At 45.6% G+C, this 20,444-nt stretch overlaps 1 protein-coding gene across 1 annotated transcript in view; it reads left to right on the top strand.

Annotated features, from left to right (window-relative positions):
• Positions 1-20,444, top strand: part of LOC110524577 (carboxyl-terminal PDZ ligand of neuronal nitric oxide synthase protein) — a 166,569-nt gene that overhangs the window by 54,358 nt on the left and 91,767 nt on the right. Inside the window, exons 3-4 of the mRNA XM_036978424.2 lie at positions 6,078-6,170; positions 14,456-14,514. Of these exons, the coding sequence (XP_036834319.2) occupies positions 6,078-6,170; positions 14,456-14,514 (152 nt within the window). The remainder of the gene's footprint in view (positions 1-6,077; positions 6,171-14,455; positions 14,515-20,444) is intronic.

Here is a 20,444-nt window from a genome sequence, read left to right as displayed (position 1 = left end):
CCGAACGGTTTGACCTACAAAACTGTTATGACCCCATGGGAAGGGGAGACTCATGAACACGAGGGTGTTCTCCGTTTTGCTCTACAACCCCCACAGTCAGGAGACTCGTCTGAAGTCGGTACCGTCGATGTGCGACCTTCTGTTTGGTAGCATCCAAACCGTTTGGGCTGCAAACTAATGGGACTCCACTGTGGAAAAGGGAGATTCTCACGACACGATGGTGCTCTCTTTTTTGCCCTATGACTCACACACACACACAAGTGTCACAGGACCCGTCTGAAGGTAACTGGCACCAGTTTTAAAAAAGCTTGTTTTGTGCCTACTGTAAAAAAAGGGGTTAAATAAGTGTGAAACAATTAGTTTTTTTATTCCTCCTAGATTTAGTACAGACACTTCAAAACCTTGTTTCTTATGACATATTTGTTGACTGTTCTTTTTGCCATTTATGAATGTGTTATTCAATGTGTTCCTATGTGCTTCAGAAGTAAAGGCCAAAATGTGTTATCTCCTACTCGATACCATCGTGATACTCGATACCAAAATGAATGACACTTGATCCAGACAGATTATCTCAGCTACTGCTCTCTTCAGTCTTTGGGCATCTTTTTAGTTCTCTATCATTGCATTTGACATTTTTTACGTCAACATTTTAATAAGTTATAGAATCAATTTGACGTTGTTTTTACCAATCTAACTACATAACAACATAATGCTAATCATTTATTTGAATGATACATCTCTACTGATAAGCTGGGTAAATCAAAATGTAGCCTTTTTCAAAATACAGGTGAATGAATATTCAATTGGAGTGTTTGCCTGCATTGAGTTATTGAGCTTGTTTTGGCAGATTTCATGGGGCTACAGATTACAAACAATCTGTTTTCCTTCCATTTGGGGAATATTTTATTGTACTGATCAACAACATTTGCATAGAAGTAGCTTCATTCATGACATCATTAACGAGGAAGGGGGGGGGGGGGGGGGGGGGCAGAACCCCATTCACACACAGTCAGTTCGCTGAGGCAATAGATCATCTTTGGAAGAGACATGAGAGAGATCGATTATGTGAATGAATAGCCAAGTACTTTGTTTTGGTGGCAATCAGCCTTGAAATCAATATATTTTGCATTATGGTTAGCATATTATCACAAACAAAGTACTTGGGTAGTGAATTGATGTTAGCTTCAGCTGTGAGCTAGCAAGCAGAAGTTAGCCCACAAAGCTGGATGCTACCGGTATCTTATTCCATTGTAAAGTGTTCTAGCCTGCATGGACATTGTTTTGCGATCAGTAATGAACGGTTTAAACATTTCTACATGTCGTGTCGCATTATCAAATCAAATCACATTGAAATCACAGAAAAAAAGCGAAATAGTAGAAAAATAAATAACAATAATAATAATAATAACACAAGGAATAAATAGATAAATAAAATCACAAGGAATAAATACACAATGAGTAATAATAACTTGCATATATGCACAGGATACCAGTACCAAGTCAATGTGCAGGGGTATGAGGTAATTGAGGTAGATATGTTCATATTGGTAGGGATAAAGTGACCATTAAAGTGTGTTCACTTCTGTGCAGCATGAGTGGTGAGCTAACATGATGCAGCTCAGACTCCCAGTGCAGGCTAAGTGCAGGCTGTAAGGGGGACATCGGCTGCACTGATAGACATACTTGATCCGTGAGAAACATTTGACAGAAGTACCGAAAGTAACAAAAATTCTAGTACCAAACCATTTTTTATGTTTTAGTATCAACACTACTAGACATCTAGCTGGCTGAGTGCTTCTGGAAGACATTTTGCAGTGGTTTACTGTCTGATGATGTGTGTGCCTGCATGTGTACGTACGTGCGCGAGACGAAAATGCTGCATCCAAACTCGCTGAAAAGGTTTATTATTGTGACAGTCATCGATGGATGGCCCGGTCTCATTGGTGGATCAGATTAAGGGGTATTTGTATGTGTGTGAAAATAGCCTTTGAGATTGAAGATGCCATTATGTTTGTCTGATGGTATTGTTATTGCTATGATGGATTACAGAGCAAACGGCTGGTGGCCGACCTTCAGGAAATAATTACCTGCTTATCTGGCAATATGGAGGCTAAATGTTAAATAGATCACATGCTGAGACACACACAATACAGTCTTTACATGACAAGTCTTTATTGTTACGTAAGGATTCGTTTTCTAACCCCTGTCTTCTTTACAAGATCTAATTTTCAAAATGGCAGCACAAAAATTGTATGGCCTGTGCCTTTTTTAGCAGGGAGCCATTGTGGTGTTGACTGTCGTAATGAGGTCCGTTTATTTGGTCGTTTCATGTGTTGTTGAACATCCTATCATCAGTATTAGATGTAGATTGGAAATTGAAAGTGAATGTGCTGTGGCACCTCTTTACGAGCCTGCCAGACCAGACTAGTTGATGTGATTTACTGTGAGATGGAGCAGGATTATGAGGGATAGACAGGCCTATTTAAAGATTGTCACATTACGCCACATAGATGCATATACTGTATGTGCCAGCCGTTCATTGAGAGGCATTAGATAGATGCTGTAATCTGTAAAGAGGTCACTCACAATGAACACTTACGGTATGCACACACACACATGTCGCACAGACAGCCACTGTCTGTCTGTCTGTCTGTCTGTCTGTCTGTCTGTCTGTCTGTCTGTCTGTCTGTCTGTCTGTCTGTCTGTCTATCTGTCTGCCTGCCTGTCTGTCTGTCTCTCTGCCTGTCTGTCTATCTATCCCAGCTGTCTGTGTTATCCACTGACCTGGTAACAGGTAGTGGTCAGCAGATTATTCCTCCACAGGGTTAGCAAGGGATGAGATTCCTGGCAGGCCTCATAGCAGACTGTCTAATATCAAAGATACTGGTAATACTCTCCTGGAATGAATACTCTCCTCCAGAGAATGGAGCTATGCTCAAAATCCTGACTGCTGAATTAAATAAAATATGTAATTATGTTACCAGGGAATTGCCCTGCACTGAACAGGCCAGGTAGACCCACATGATCTCATTGTTTCCCTTCGAAATTCGACGTATTAAGGATGATTATTTTTGAAGATTTGATTTTGTGTGGTTACAGGGTTAATTCCACATGGTTACAAGGTTAAAACATAAACAACTCAAATGTTAATAGTTTAGGCACTCATTCTGAGAGGTTAAGGTTACGGCTATGGTTTGGGGAAGGTTTAAAACAAAGTCATTAAAAACGATGCACTAGGTATCTTCAGTATTCATAGTGAACTGTAGTGTTCTAAGCAGCACGCACCAGCTCCATTCAGTATATCGACGTTCTCAGGACCTTTTCAAACATCCCAAATTGCTGTCTATTTCTAGTGACCAGCCTGGGCAGACACCTCACCCAGACACAGATACACTTTTAATGGACTTTTAAAACCTTGCCAGTATGGATCAGCTGGTGTGGATTGTACTGAATACTTGAATGTGCCTAGAGACTGAGATTTGGGGTTTTCTACGCTGAACGTAAAATGCACATGGTACTTGTGGCCTGTCTGCATCAGGGCATCAGTCCAGGACCAACACAAAAGACAGGTGGCCTGTCTGCATCAGGCATCAGTCCAGGACCAACACAAAAGACAGGTGGCCTGTCTGCATCAGGGCATCAGTCCAGGACCAACACAAAAGACAGGTGGCCTGTCTGCATCAGGCATCAGTCCAGGACCAACACAAAAGACAGGTGGCCTGTCTGCATCAGGGCATCAGTCCAGGACCAACACAAAAGACAGGTGGCATCAGACATCAGGGCATCAGTCCAGGACCAACACAAAAGACAGGTGGCCTGTCTGCATCAGGGCATCAGTCCAGGACCAACACAAAAGACAGGTGGCCTGTCTGCATCAGGGCATCAGTCCAGGACCAACACAAAATACAGGTGGCCTGTCTGCATCAGGGCATCAGTCCAGGACCAACACAAAAGACAGGTGGCCTGTCTGCATCAGGGCATCAGTCCAGGACCAACACAAAAGACAGGTGGTCTGTCTGCATCAGGCATCAGTCCAGGACCAACACAAAAGACAGGTGGCCTGTCTGCATCAGGCATCAGTCCAGGACCAACACAAAAGACAGGTGGCCTGTCTGCATCAGGCATCAGTCCAGGACCAACACAAAAGACAGGTGGCCTGTCTACATCAGGCATCAGGGCATCAGTCCAGGGCCAACACAAGAGACAGGTGGCCTGTCTGCATCAGACATCAGGGCATCAGTCCAAGGCGAACACAAGAGATAGGTGGCCAGTCTGGCCACACACACACACCACAGGCATTCGGACACACACGCATCCGGCATCAGTCCAGGACCAACACAAAAGACAGGTGGCCTGTCTACATCAGGCATCAGTCCAGGACCAACACAAAAGACAGGTGGCCTGTCTGTATCAGGCATCAGGGCATCAGTCCAGGGCCAACACAAGAGACAGGTGGCCTGTCTGCATCAGACATCAGGGCATCAGTCCAAGGCGAACACAAGAGATAGGTGGCCAGTCTGGCCACACACACACACCACAGGCATTCGGACACACACACACACACACACACACACACACACACACACACACACACACACACACACACACACAGACACACACACACACACACACACACACACACACCTAGCTGTGTCTGTCTGGACCAGGTGCAGGTGGCTACAGAGCAGACAGGAGAGGACACACAGACACCACACACACACACCCAGCCTAGTCAGTCACCAACCACAGAGCAGGCTTCCGACCAGAGGAACATTAAAGCGATATAAAGACATGGAGGCAGCAGGTTCACATTGATTCATGCGGCTGCTAGGCCCATATTTGGTTATGGCAGAGTTGTTATTCCCAGTCAAGTTGTGCAAATGTAAATCCCTATGGCAGTGAAGGTATGGTGTGTGATGTTTTTGAAGAGCAGAAGCTTTCCTATGCTTAACCCTGATTTATCAGACACCAGCAGTTATAAGGCTAATCGACTCTACAGATGTAGGGAAGCTAGCCACAGCTTTAAAACCTCTAGCTACCCTGCCAGCTAATTCCTGTAAGTGGCTACCCTAGTAGCTAATACCTTTGAGATCTCAGCCATAGAAAATACCTTTCAGTTAAATATTTTTGCTAAATGGAAAGACACATTCACACACACACACACACACACACACACACACACACACACACACACACACACACACACACTCTTTCCCTGGATAAATGAAATTCAAATGAATATAAAATACTAATGACTCCTCTATCAATCCTAACCAATTAGCACATATTTCTGCTCAATATACAGTGGGGCAAAAAAGTATTTAGTCAGCCACCAATTGTGCAAGTTCTCCCACTTAAAAAGATGAGAGAGGCCTGTAATTTTCATCATATGTACACTTCAACTATGACAGACAAATTGAGAAATAAAAATCCAGAAAATCACATTGTAGGATTTTTTATGAATTTATTTGCAAATTATGGTGGAAAATAAGTATTTGGTCACCTACAAACAAGCAAGATTTCTGGCTCTCACTGACCAGAGGAGCCTCTTCTTTAAGAGGCTCCTCTGTCCTCCACTCGTTACCTGTATTAATGGCACCTGTTTGAACTTGTTATCAGTATAAAAGACACCTGTCCACAACCTCAAACAGTCAGGAACCGTACATCCGATTGACTTGAAACTTAAAATGTATGTTATCACGTCTGTCTCTAGTACGTTTGAGAGAAGCTAAGCAATATGTTGAAAGATTGAAGAGGAAATGACAACTATCTCAAATAAAATATTGTATCCTCAATTAAAGCCTAATAACTTCACTTCTCTACACTTTATCAACATGAAACTTGCATATGAAGTGTTTTGAATTGTTACATGGGGCTTACATGAGGGAGGATGTTTAACTCTTCCAGCACCCCATTTCATTGCTGCTTGCAGCTATACTTTCATTTATTTTGGGGGCAATGTTTCATTTAATTTTCACTTTATATGCTAACTAATATTAAGAAATCTTTCTTTCCTCAATACAAATTCAATGTCTTAATATCTACTTTCTAATGTTAATCAATCATTCTTTCCACAGTATGAATTCAAAGTGAAGAACATCAAGAAGAAGAAGGTCAACATCATTGTCTCAGTGGATGGAGTGAAGGTGGCACTCAGAAAAAAGTTAAAAGTGAGTATTTATTTTTCTTTTATAACCTGTTATTATCTCTCAACCAGTTTCTTTCCATTTGAACTGTCCAGAGCTTAGGGGCAGGGCGTAGAGTGGATGTGTTGTGTTGTTTCTAACCAACCCCAGTCAGTCAAACTGCGCACTCAGCCATTGCTGAGAAGTGTCATATCCTGGGGTTGTGAGTGGAGGAGTGAGTGGGATTCATAAACTGTCACCAGCAGTGAGAGGGAGTGATGAGTGAATCTGTGCCCTGCTAAATATTGCTCCAGACAGGGTAGAGTTCAGTGAATCTGTGCCCTGCTAAATAACGCTTCAGGCAGGGTAAAGTGGCAGAGAGGAGTGAATCTGTGCCCTGATAACATTCCAGACAGGGTAGAGTGTAGGATGAGAGCAAATCCATTCTATGCTATGCTAAATATACTCCCTGTTTTGCTCTCCATGTCATTTATATAAAGCTTTCTTTATCGCAGTTTTTGTTACGGGGAGTGAATGAGGACCCAAGAGCGAACTAACTTAAACAGCGCTTCTTTAATAACCAAACATAGGTAGGCTCAGATAGACCGGCAGATTCCGACAGGACAGGACAAGGTTACAGCAAACATGACGATAGTCTGGCTCAGGCATGAAACACAACAAACAAGAATCCGACAAGGACAGGAACAGAAACAGAGAGAGATATAGGGACCTAATCAGAGGGAAAAAGGGAACAGGTGGGAAACGGGGTGAATGGGTAGTTAGAGGAGACAAGGAACAGCTGGGGGAAAGCGGGGGAGAAAAGGTAACCTAACAACGACCAGCAGAGGGAGACAGGGTGAAGGGAAAGGACAGAGACAAGACACAACATGACAGTACATGACAGTACCCCCCCACTCACCGAGCGCCTCCTGGCGCACTCGAGGAGGAAACCTGGCGGCAACGGAGGAAATCCTCGATCAGCGCACGGTCCAGCACGTCCCGAGAGGGAACCCAACTCCTCTCCTCAGGACCGTACCCCTCCCAATCTACGAGGTACTGGTGACCACGGCCCCGAGGACGCATGTCCAAAATTCTACGGACCCTGTAGATGGGTGCGCCCTCGACAAGGATGGGGGGGGGGGGGGGGGGGAGACGAGCGGGGGCGCGAAGGACGGGCTTGATGCAGGAGACATGGAAGACCGGGTGGACGCGACGAAGGTATCGCGGAAGAAGAAGTCGAACTGCGACAGGATTAATGACCCGAGAAATACGGAACGGACCAATGAACCGCGGGGTCAACTTGCGAGAAGCCGTCTTAAGGGGAAGGTTCTGAGTGGAGAGCCAAACTCTCTGACCGCGACAATATCTAGGACTCTTAGTTCTACGCTTATTAGCAGCCCTCACAGTCTGCGTCCTATAACGGCAAAGTGCAGACCTGACCCTCTTCCAGGTGCGCTCGCAACGTTGGACAAAAGCCTGAGCGGAGGGGACGCTGGACTCGGCGAACTGAGATGAGAACAGCGGAGGCTGGTACCCGAGGCTACTCTGAAAAGGAGATAGCCCGGTCGCAGACGAAGGAAGCGAGTTGTGGGCGTATTCTGCCCAGGGGAGCTGTTCTGACCAAGACGCAGGGTTACGAAAAGAAAGACTGCGTAAGATGCGACCAATAGTCTGATTGGCCCGTTCTGCTTGACCGTTAGACTGGGGGTGAAAGCCGGAAGAGAGACTGACGGAAGCCCCAATCAAACGGCAAAACTCCCTCCAAAATTGAGACGTGAATTGCGGACCTCTGTCCGAAACGACGTCTGACGGAAGGCCATGAATTCTGAAAACATTCTCGATGATGATTTGTGCCGTCTCTTTAGCAGAAGGAAGCTTAGCAAGGGGAATGAAATGAGCCGCCTTAGAGAACCTATCGACAACCGTAAGAATAACAGTCTTCCCCGCTGACGAAGGCAGTCCGGTGACAAAATCTAAGGCGATGTGAGACCACGGTCGAGAGGGAATAGGAAGCGGCCTGAGACGGCCGGCAGGAGGAGAGTTACCGGACTTAGTCTGCGCGCAGACCGAACAAGCAGCCACGAAACGACGCGTGTCATGCTCCCGGGTGGGCCACCAAAAACGCTGGCGAATGGAAGCAAGCGTACCCCGAACGCCAGGGTGGCCGGCTAACTTGGCAGAGTGAGCCCACTGAAGAACGGCCAGACGAGTAGGAACGGGAACGAAAAGAAGGTTCCTAGGACAAGCGCGCGGCGACGGAGTGTGAGTGAGCGCTTGTTTTACCTGCCTCTCAATTCCCCAGACAGTCAACCCGACAACACGCCCCTCAGGGAGAATCCCCTCGGGGTCAGTGGAGGCTACTGAAGAACTGAAGAGACGAGACAAAGCATCAGGCTTGGTGTTCTTAGAGCCCGGACGATAAGAAATCACGAACTCGAAACGAGCGAAAAACAGCGCCCAACGCGCCTGACGCGCATTAAGTCGTTTGGCAGAACGGATGTACTCAAGGTTCCTATGGTCAGTCCAAACGACAAAAGGAACGGTCGCCCCCTCCAACCACTGTCGCCATTCGCCTAGGGCTAACCGGATGGCGAGCAGTTCGCGGTTACCCACATCATAGTTACGTTCCGACGGCGACAGGCGATGAGAAAAATACGCGCATGGGTGGACCTTGTCGTCAGAGAGGGAGCGCTGAGAAAGGATGGCTCCCACGCCCACCTCTGACGCGTCAACCTCGACAACGAACTGTCTAGAGACGTCAGGTGTAACAAGGATAGGAGCGGATGTAAAACGATTCTTGAGGAGATCAAAAGCTCCCTGGGCGGAAACGGACCACTTAAAGCACGTCTTGACAGAAGTAAGGGCTGTGAGAGGAGCTGCCACCTGACCGAAATTACGGATGAAACGACGATAGAAGTTCGCGAAGCCGAGAAAGCGCTGCAGCTCGACGCGTGACTTAGGGACGGGCCAATCAATGACAGCTTGGACCTTAGCGGGATCCATCTTAATGCCTTCAGCGGAAATAACAGAACCGAGAAATGTGACGGAGGAGGCATGAAAAGTGCACTTCTCAGCCTTCACAAAAAGACAATTCTCTAAAAGGCGCTGGAGGACACGTCGAACGTGCTGAACATGAATCTGGAGTGACGGTGAAAAAATCAGGATATCGTCAAGGTAAACGAAAACAAAGATGTTCAGCATGTCTCTCAGGACATCATTGACTAATGCCTGAAAGACAGCTGGAGCGTTAGCGAGGCCGAAAGGAAGAACCCGGTATTCAAAGTGCCCTAACGGAGTGTTAAACGCCGTCTTCCACTCGTCCCCCTCCCTGATGCGCACGAGATGGTAAGCGTTACGAAGGTCCAACTTAGTGAAAAACCTGGCTCCCTGCAGGATCTCGAAGGCTGAAGACATAAGAGGAAGCGGATAACGATTCTTCACTGTTATGTCATTCAGCCCTCGATAATCTATGCAGGGGCGCAGAGACCCGTCCTTCTTCTTGACAAAAAAAAACCCCGCTCCGGCGGGAGAGGAGGAGGGGACTATGGTACCGGCGTCAAGAGCTACAGACAAATAATCTTCGAGAGCCTTACGTTCGGGAGCCGACAGAGAGTATAGTCTACCCCGGGGGGGGGGGGTGGTTCCCGGAAGGAGATCAATACTACAATCATACGACCGGTGTGGAGGAAGAGAGGTGGCCCTGGACCGACTGAACACCGTGCGCAGATCGTGATATTCCTCCGGCACCCCTGTCAAATCACCAGGCTCCTCCTGTGAAGAAGAGACAGAGGAAACAGGAGGGATAGCAGACATTAAACATTTCACATGACAAGAGACGTTCCAGGAGAGGATAGAATTACTAGACCAATTAATGGAAGGATTATGACAAACTAGCCAGGGATGGCCCAAAACAACAGGTGTAAAAGGTGAACGAAAAATTAAAAAAGAAATGGTTTCACTATGATTACCAGAAACAGTGAGGGTTAAAGGTAGCGTCTCACGCTGAATCCTGGGGAGAGGACTACCATCCAGGGCGAACAAGGCCGTGGGCTCCTTTAACTGTCTGAGAGGAATGTCATGTTCCCGAGCCCAGGTCTCGTCCATAAAACAGCCCTCTGCCCCAGAGTCTATTAAGGCACTGCAGGAAGCTGACGAACCGGTCCAGCGTAGATGGACCGACAAGGTAGTGCAGGATCTTGAAGGAGAGACAGGAGTAGTAGCGCTCACCAGTAGCCCTCCGCTTACTGACGAGCTCTGGCCTTTTACTGGACATGAAGTGACAAAATGACCAGCGGAACCGCAATAGAGACAGAGGCGGTTGGTGATTCTCCGTTCCCTCTCCTTAGTCGAGATGCGGATACCTCCCAGCTGCATGGGCTCAGCACCCGAGCCGGCAGAGGAAGATGGTAGTGATGCGGAGAGGGAGGCGACGGAGAGCGCGAGCTCCTTTCCACGAGCTCGGTGACGAAGATCAACCCGTCGCTCAATGCGAATAGCGAGTTCAATCAAGGAATCCACGCTGGAAGGAACCTCCCGGGAGAGAATCTCATCCTTTACCTCTGCGCGGAAACCCTCCAGAAGACGAGCGAGCAAGGCCGGCTCGTTCCAGCCACTGGAGACAGCAAGAGTGCGAAACTCAATAGAGTAGTCTGTTATGGATCGATTGCCTTGACATAGGGAAGACAGGGCCCTGGAAGCCTCCTCCCCAAAAACAGATCGATCAAAAACCCGTATCATCTCCTCCTTAAAGTCCTGATACTGGTTAGTACACTCAGCCCTTGCCTCCCAGATTGCCGTGCCCCACTCACGAGCCCGTCCAATAAGGAGAGATATGACGTAGGCGACACGAGCAGTGCTCCTGGAGTAAGTGTTGGGCTGGAGAGAAAACACAATATCACACTGGGTGAGGAACGAGCGGCATTCAGTGGGCTCCCCAGAGTAACACGGCGGGTTATTGATTCTGGGCTCCGGAGATTCGAAAGCCCTGGAAGTGGCCGGTGGATCGAGGCGGAGATGGTGAACCTGTTCTGTGAGGTTGGAGACTTGGGTGGCCAGGGTCTCAACGGCATGTCGAGCAGCAGACACTTCCTGCTCGTGTCTGCCTAGCATCGCTCCCTGGATCCCGACGGCTGAGTGGAGAGGATCCGAAGTCGCTGGGTCCATTCTTGGTCGGATTCTTCTGTTACGGGGAGTGAATGAGGACCCAAGAGCGAACTAACTTAAACAGAGCTTCTTTAATAACCAAACATAGGTAGGCTCAGATAGACCGGCAGATTCCGACAGGACAGGACAAGGTTACAGCAAACATGGCGATAGTCTGGCTCAGGCATGAAACACAACAAACAAGAATCCGACAAGGACAGGAACAGAAACAGAGAGAGATATAGGGACCTAATCAGAGGGAAAAAGGGAACAGGTGGGAAACGGGGTGAATGGGTAGTTAGAGGAGACAAGGAACAGCTGGGGGAAAGCGGGGGAGAAAAGGTAACCTAACAACGACCAGCAGAGGGAGACAGGGTGAAGGGAAAGGACAGAGACAAGACACAACATGACAGTACATGACAGTTTTACAGTGATTTGGGTTTATAATAAACCTTGACAGTAGTTCAACTGGGTTTACCTTGAGTGACCTCTCACCTGTCTCTCAGTTTAACTACAGTATTAACATCAGTCCCTATTAAAGCTAGAAGTACACTTATAACCTCTGGTATGCAAACAAGCCTAAAGGTATATAAAGGCCACTGGTATTCAGCAGATGTCTTCTTCCTTCCTCAACCCTCCATTGTCTGGAGTCCTGTATGGAGATCTACTTTCTCTCCTCTCTCTATTCATTTTTTTGTAAAGAGAGGACAGTACTAATGCACTAGACATGGCTCAAGGCAGTGACTGAAGGCTGAAGGCTACACTTAAGCTCTATAGGAATCTGTAATGCATTTAGCCTGTATAGGACCCTTTAACATGCCTTAACAACCTTTAACACTGGTGCGGAGGGCGAAGGGAGGCTACAGAGAGAAGGTATGTGGCCTGATATAAATATCCCCTAGCTGCATTAGCTTCCTCCCTCCCTCCCTCCCTCCCTCCCTCCCTCCCTCCCTCCCTCCCTCCCTCCCTCCCTCTCTCCCTCCCTCCCTCCCTCCCTCCCTCCCTCCCTCCCTCCACACTGATTACAGTCAGGCCTTAATTGAGTTGTTCTTAGTGGTCGTTTTCATTTGACCACTCTGAAGGGCAGTGAATGCGTGTTTGTGCGCGCATGCGTGAGTTCATTCTTGCGTGCATGTCCACTTTTTAACACTCTGAATGCCAATGGATGCGTCCATATCCGCAAGGATCCGTCAGCCTATTATGCAGCTGTCTATATCTGCTGTCCGTTGGTCAATCGCTCATAAAGCCTCATCCACACATCCCAACCAACACAGATCTGTGAATGAACCTTTATTTATGCAGTCAGTAGAGTGGGAGAATGAGACCTAGAATGAGGTATGGAGAAAAAACAATACATGAACACCAACTGCCAGACAGTCTTATATCACAGTGATTCCAGTGCAGACGGGATTTCCCTTTAGAGTCCACACAGACCAAGGCCCTTTAGAGTCCACACAGACCAAGGCCCTTTAGAGTGCACACAGACCAAGGCCCCTTTTTGTGGAACTCTATGGGATCCTATGGATGGAGAGAACAGAGAAAGGAGGAAGAAGGCAGTGGTGTAAAGTACTTAAGTAAAAATACTTTAAAGTACTACTTAAATAGTTTTTTGGGGTATCTGAATGTTTCTTCACTAATTCTATTTTGGACAACTTTCACGTGTACTCCTCTACATCCCTAAAGAAAATATGTTCACTTTACTCTGATACATTTTCCCTAACACCAAAAAGTACTTGTTACATTCTGAATGCTTAGGAAGGACATAATTATGGTCCAATTTATGCACTTATGAATAATAACGTGTTATCATCCCTACTGTCTCTTATCTGGTGGACTCAATAAACACAAATACTACGTTTGTAAATGAATTACGTCTGAGTGTTGGAGTGTGCCTCTGTCTGTCTGTAAAAAATATATATAATGGTGCTCCATATTGACACATCCAGCCCAAAGCGGGAGGTTTACAAAATACTTACTAATTGGAGCATGTTTTTAATTACATTTAAAGATCATTTTAGACTTTTACTCAAGTAGTATTTTAATGGATGACTTTTATTTGAGTAATTTTCTATTAAGGTATCTTTACTTTTATTCAAGTATGAAAATGTAGTACTTATTCCACCACTGGAAGAAGGGAATAGAGAGAGGAGAAAATTATATGGGGAGGAAGACAAAGGGAATAGAGAGAGGAGAAGGAGGAGAATAGACGTAGTGATCGCAAGACTGTGAATGATAATTTATCTTGATAACCCAAGTAAAAGAAAGAGACACGCGCCTTGTACCCTGGTCAGTCCCCTTCAATAGATAGTAGATGCCTCTGCCAGATCCAGAATCTCTGGTTGAATTGTTCTAAACAGCTGGAGTGAACTGAACACAGCACAGAATGAAAGGTGTTGTGATTTTGAATGGGACTCTATGGCTCTGTCTGCTTTGTCTCTCAGCCTGCTCTCTGGCCAAGACTGAAATGTCAACGCGTCCAGAAACCGCCTCATTTACATCTCACCGAATGGAGAGATGAAAGGAGGTATGAAAAGAGAGATGTTTGAGTGGAAATGGTGAAACGAAAAATCAATAGGAGGAATAATTCCAATCGCTCTCCTGTTGACATTTATATTCTCTCAGTAAACTTGGACAAAGCCCAGTGTAGAAAGAAAGAGAGATAATGAGAATGAATGAGGGATAGGGAACGGGAGAGAGAACGAGAAAAAGAGAGACAAAGAGAGAAGACAGAGAGGGAGACAAAGCTAGGGAAAATGAGAGAAAGAGTGCATGTGAGAAAAAGAGAGAGCAAGTGAAAAAGAGCAGCCAAAGCAAGACTGAGTGAGAAAGATGGGAAGAAAGGGAGCAAAATAAGGTAAGAGAGAATGGGCGAAATAATTGCTTTATTCAGTGTGTGGATTGTGGATCGATTGGCTCTATTGAATCAATATCTCCAGTCCTTGGGCTCAACATCCAGCCCACCCTAGGTCATAGTTCATTACTGTGGCAATCAGAGACACAGTGGTGAATGGCAGTAGCCAGCGGGGTCAGCCTCATTTTAAAGTGTCTGGCGTGAACGTACTACACAGAGGTCCTGACCTCCTCTCACTCCATCTTAGCATCGCTCACACTCTCCTTACACACACAAACCTCTGGCTGACTGTCTGCGGCACACTCCTCACTGAACAATTTATTCTGTCTTTCCACAGAAGAAGGAGTGGACGTGGGATGAGAGTAAGATGATGGTGATGCAGGATCCCATTTACAGGTAACACTTCACCACCATTTTACAGCAGTTGATGTGGCCCATCAGAGAGCAGGACAGGTCAGGGCGGGACCTGAATGGTTTCCATAGTGACACACCAAGTGGATTAGCATCTCATTGGATCCAGATGGGCTGGGTCGGCCCACTCTGACCCTGGTACACAAACACACACAAAATGACACACACACCCTGCAGCTCTTCTGGGTGGTTCAGACCAGTCCAAGACATGAGCATGGAGGGGGAAGAGTTTTCATTTCACAAACGATTGCCCACAGCTAATTCCTTGTGTTATACTAAAAGTTTAAAAGCCTAGCTGTGTTGCACAGTATACAATTATATATATATATATATTGTGTGTGTAAGTGTGTCTATGTGTGTTAGGCTGGTTTAGATATGGTTGATGGTAATGAATGGCCCAGTGCCCAGTGACCAGAATGAGCAGTTAAACGCTGCTGGGTTAATTGGCTGACTATGGTGGTTTAGTGATGGAGAGTATGCATCTGTAGACGCTTTATTGATTTTAATGATTCATCACACCCACACACACACACACACACACACACACAGGACTTTGGTGATGGATATTGTCCAGTGAATCCGTTATTGATTTTAATGACTGAATCTGTGTATAAAATATTATGTATGATCTAATTAAAAGTTTAATGTTGAGGGAGAGGTTGTTGTCCTGGCACCACACGGCCAGGTCTATGACCTTCTCCCTGTAGGCTGTGTCATCGTTGTTGGTGATCAGGCCTACCACGATTGTGATGGTGTTGGAGTTGTGCCTGGCCATGCAGTCATGAGTGAACAGGGAGTACAGGAGGGGACTGAGCACACACCCCTGAGGGACCACCGTGTTTAGGATCAGCGTGGCGGATGTGTTGTTACCTACCCTTACCACCTGGGGGCGGCCCGTCAGGAAGTTCAGGATCCAAATCAAATCAAACTTTATTTGCCACATGCGCCGAATACAACAAGTGTACTTTACCGTGAAATGCTTACTTACAAGCCCTTAGCCAACAGTGCAGTTCAAGAAGAAGAAAGTATTTGCCAAGTAGGCTCAAATAAAAAGTAATAATAAAAAGTAACACAATAAGAATAACAATAGCGAAGCTATATACAAGGGGCACCGGTACCGAGTCAGTGTGCAAGGGTACAGGCTTGTCCAGTTGCAGAGGTTAGTTCCAGGGTCCTTAGCTTAGTGATGAGCTTTGAGGGCACTATGGTGTTGAACGCTGAACTGTAGTCAATGTGTATGAGCAACAGATGCATATCTGTATTCCCAGTCATGTGAAATCCATAGATTATGACCTAATTAATTTCTTTATATTTCTTTATATGAACTGTAACTCAGTGAAATCTTTGAATTGTTGCATGTTGCAATTATATTTTTGTTCAGTATTGTTGGAGGGCATGGAGGTACGATATGGCGGGCCAGGGCCCCTAAGGCCTGCCCATAATGCCAGCCCTGCCCCTTTAACTCAAAGAAGAGAATTTCTCGCAACCTTGTAGGAAGTTCCTCCGTACGCTGCGGCAGCCAGCAGCATCTTGGCAGCAGGGTGTGGGTGTGTGTTTCTTTCAGCTGGGATAATAAGAAGCTGTGGTATTAGTCCAAATCACAAGATTACCTCTGAGGAAATGGACCAGGCCGTTGCTGGCTGGAGGTTGATGTGTGCGTGTGCACACACATGTGTATGTGACAGAAGTGCAGAGAGGGGGCTCAACATTTGAGGCAGCAGGTTCAGGCCCCTGAACACACATACACACACGCACGTGCTCACACACACACTGTAGTGGAGGGATTTGGAGCCTCAGACAGATTTTATGAGAAATTAGATAAATACAGTGCAGTGTCTGAAGCATTAATCATTTATACACACACACACACACATGCACGCTCGCTCGCATGCACACACTGTAAAACCAATGGAGGGTGAATGACAAAGCTAGCAAGGAACATTTGTATTCCAGTACTGTAAATCAGTAGAGTAATGCTGGTGTCTCTTCCGTGAGACTGTGTTATGACAGGAGAGGACAACAGACAGACTATCTAGTTAGAACCCCGTGATTCAGCCCTGCCTTCACACACACAAACACATATACACTGAGTATTCATTAATGAGTATTCAACATTAAGAACACCTAGTATTGAGTTGCACTCCCCCCTTTTGCCCTCAGAACAGCCTAAATTGATCGGGGCATGGACTCTACAAGGTGTCGAAAGCGTTCCACAGGGATGCTGGCCCATGTTGACTCCATTGCTTCCCACAGTTGTGTTATAGTTGGCTGGCTGTTGAGTATGAAAAGCCCAGCAGCGATGCAGTTCTTAACACAAACCGGTGCGGATGGCACCTACTACCATACCCTGTTCAAAGGCACTTACATTTTCTGTCTTGCCTATTCACCCTCTGAATGGCACACATACACATTCCATGTCTCAATTGTCTCAAGGCTTAAAATTATTTTTTCACCTGTCTCCTCCCCTTCATCTACACTGATTGAAGTGGATTTAACAAGTGACATCAATAAGGGATCATAGCTTCCACCTGGATTCATCTGGTCAGTCTAAGTCATGGAAAGAGCAGGTGTTCTTAATGTTTGTATACTCAGTGTATATACACACATACTGTATACACCTGCTGTCAACAGAGGGGGCTCCCTGGCCTCATCAGAGATGTATTTAGTAGCAGCTAGCGCAGCCTGCCTCAGGGCTACAGAGGAGAGCACAGTGGGATTTGTTATTCTGTCAGGAAGATTGAAGCTGCAAGCTCTTTTTAGAACATGGAACTTGTTTGTTCTCCTGTTGTTAGGAAGGGTGTCTCAAATCCCTTGTCAAAGTTTGGTGTATGCGTTTGTATGTGGGATAGGATCTGGCCCAGTGTGTGTTTCCTCGTGTACCTCTCCCTATGGGGATACCTGCCAATACTTCCTCAGCAATTACGCTGATGAGAGGCGGGTCACTCACACACACACACACACAGCAAGCATGCAAAATCAAGATGGTGATTAGTAGTATGTGACCTGTTTCAGGAAGCTAGGTGTATGTCGCACGTCACTACTTCACAGAAGAGGCATTTGTGACCGACCGGCTCGTTGTAGCAAAATTTGAAATTGTGTTTTTCACATTAGATAAAAGTAGAGGCTCAGCACTAGAAAATGGTAAATTATGCACTACAGTTGAGGAACAATGGGAAAGTAATTCTGCTTTGAAAGTTGATAAACTTGTAACCTTACTTTTGAGAAAATGGCCTTTGAATATTTTGAGAGCTCTTCTTTGTCTACACCCATTCAGCATCATTCACACCCTCTTAAGCTATAGCCCCGCCCATAAACTCAGAATAGTGTCAGATTGTCTGTTCGTATGTTTAGAGCGTTTCGCTCTTGGAGCGTTCAGAGCACACACTGGATGCTCTGGCCGAGGAGTAGGGTAGATCCGATTGTTCTGTCCTAACAACAGCAGTCAAGCACCCAAGCTAACTGGCCAACGTTGGCTAGCTTGCTATTTACTTCCAGACACAAATGAGAGAACAGGTCACTGACCATTTTACTCGCCCTAGCAGAGCTGGTTGGGCTGTTTTTATGTTATCCAGATCGTTGGTGACTGCAACTGTGCTGCTGCCTTTAATTACGCTTTTTGCCGACGTTTACTGATATTGGCCATATTCAACGGGTGTTGAGAGTTCGTAATTATGAAAGCTCAGTTATTCTGCACTCTGGCACACTCAGATGAGAGTGCTCTGAAATCAGAGTAGATAGCCAGAGCGAATTTACCAGCTACGTATATCAACAGTTGTCACATTGACATCACAAACATTCTATTGAAATGGTTGCTTGCATAGTGGAGTCTTTTGTTAAAGACAAAAGCTAAACAGTACAGTGCCCTCCACAAATATTGGCACCCTTGGTAAATATGAGCAAAACGTGCTGTGTTAATAAATCTTACCTTTTATTAAAGTAAAATAATTGAAAGGAGAAAACAAATAATTTTCTCAGCTGTATGTGTGCCACAATTATTGGCACCCCTTCAGTCAATACTTAGTGCAACCTCCCTTTGCTAAGATAACAGCTCTGAGTCTTCTCTTATAATGTGTAATGAGGTTGGAGAACACATGACTGGACTCTCCTCCTCAGCTCATTCCAATGGTTTTCTATGGGGTTTAGGTCAGGGGACTTGGATGGCCATGGCAAAACCTTGATTCTGTGGTCAGTGAACCATTTTTGTGTTGATTTTGAGATGTACTTTGGATAATTGTCCTGCTGGAAGAACCAACCATGGCCTAGTTTAAGCTTCCTAGCAGAGGCAGTCAGATTTTATTTGATATAGTGTGTATTTACCAGAGACGGTAATGTGAAGAACAACATGACCTGCACCAAAATCAGATTAGGACAGAAAGTAAAGCGGTACGGTCCATTACGGCGTCCCGGCAAAATAGAATGTGGGGCTACGCCGTACCAGTAAAACGTGAGCCTTTAATACAAACAACAATTAATACAACATGGCCAAAAAACTTTAGGCTACAACTATATTATTTAACATTCATGTATGTTATCCGCATTAAAAAAATTGAGAATTCACTAGAAACCAGGTGCTATACGCTCCAAATTACGTTGTTGTTTGAGGAGAACACATTTTGTCAAGACGGGGAGTGGCTGAGACTCTGGCGGACAAGGCGGAAATGAGTGGCTGAGACTGAGGCACGTGTGGACAACAAGTGGATGCATCAATTCAGGCTACAAGTGTAGGTCTAATGACAATCGCAGAATGTCATTGCAATACACGTAGGTGTTTGTAGCATATGTCTCTTTCCATTCATCAAATTACAGGTGTGAAGTGCACTGTTGGGGTTTAGTGCTAAAATGATTTTGTGAGGGGACGAATGTGCGCAGGTAGCTGTGCGCTGGTAGCCTACACGAGTGTCTTGGTGAAGTGATTGTTTGACAATCAGTTGAAAACATCATGACTGGTTGTGTTTATGCCATATTAAAAGGCATAGCCGGCGTGTCCATAAGGCTAGGGGAAGCTAAGCTTTCCCTACAGTAAACTGAATTAGATTGCAAACATTATATAGCCTAATTAGCTTACTCCTGTCTATAAGGAAATGAATATAATCAATTATGACAGCGCGCGTTGCAAATACCAAACAGATGATTGTTGCAACTGTCAGTGAAAAGCAGAGACCCAGCCAGGCAAATCGCAATATGTAAAAATACAATTGCGGAAAAACTGTTCGGAAATCAAATGGCTATTGCTGTAAAGAGATGACAATGAAAATACTTAAATCTGTCTTAACTTAGTTGAGCAAACAGTAGTCAGCAGTAGTATTGTTGGCACCAGAGGAAAACATTGGCCATATCCCTGGTGTATATTCGCTGTCTTTGTCATTGGGTCACTTTTGTTTGTTTTTGGACAATAATTTTCTCCTCCAGGTTAGATGGACGTCATATTGTATGTGTCTCCCCTTTTCATTGACCAATTATATGGATCAGACAACATTGTTTTTATTGATCTGTTTGTCAGTGTCAGCAGAGTAGGCTTCCTTGTGATTTTGTAGTATAAAAAAAAATGTGTCCGCGTAGGATGTAGACCAAGGACTAGATAAAGTGTATTGCTCCTAATTTTAGTCTTGAAATCTTTGGCTGTTTACTACACTACCTTACTCACTCTGTTTAGGACATGGCCTCACATGTGAATCCTTAAAGAGATGGGTGGGGCTAAGGCTGAAGAGGGTGTGAACGATGCTGAATGGGTGTAGACCAGGGTTTCCCAACTGGCTAATTGGTGGGCCAAATTGGTGGGTTTTGGTGGAATTTTCATTGTTGGACATACGACTATAAAAACACCAGGACATCAGCTCCAAGTGACATTAATTTAAGAAATCTGTTCCCAAGTATTCTCAGACATAATAGAGACACGTGATCATATACAAATGTAA

Source organism: Oncorhynchus mykiss, chromosome 5, assembly GCF_057628025.1.
Source record: "Oncorhynchus mykiss isolate SJ-2025 chromosome 5, ASM5762802v1, whole genome shotgun sequence".
In the NCBI taxonomy this organism is placed as follows: Eukaryota; Metazoa; Chordata; class Actinopteri; order Salmoniformes; family Salmonidae; genus Oncorhynchus; species Oncorhynchus mykiss.
The sequence above is the reverse complement of the archived record's forward strand: the minus strand, read 5'-3'. Positions and strand labels throughout refer to the sequence as shown.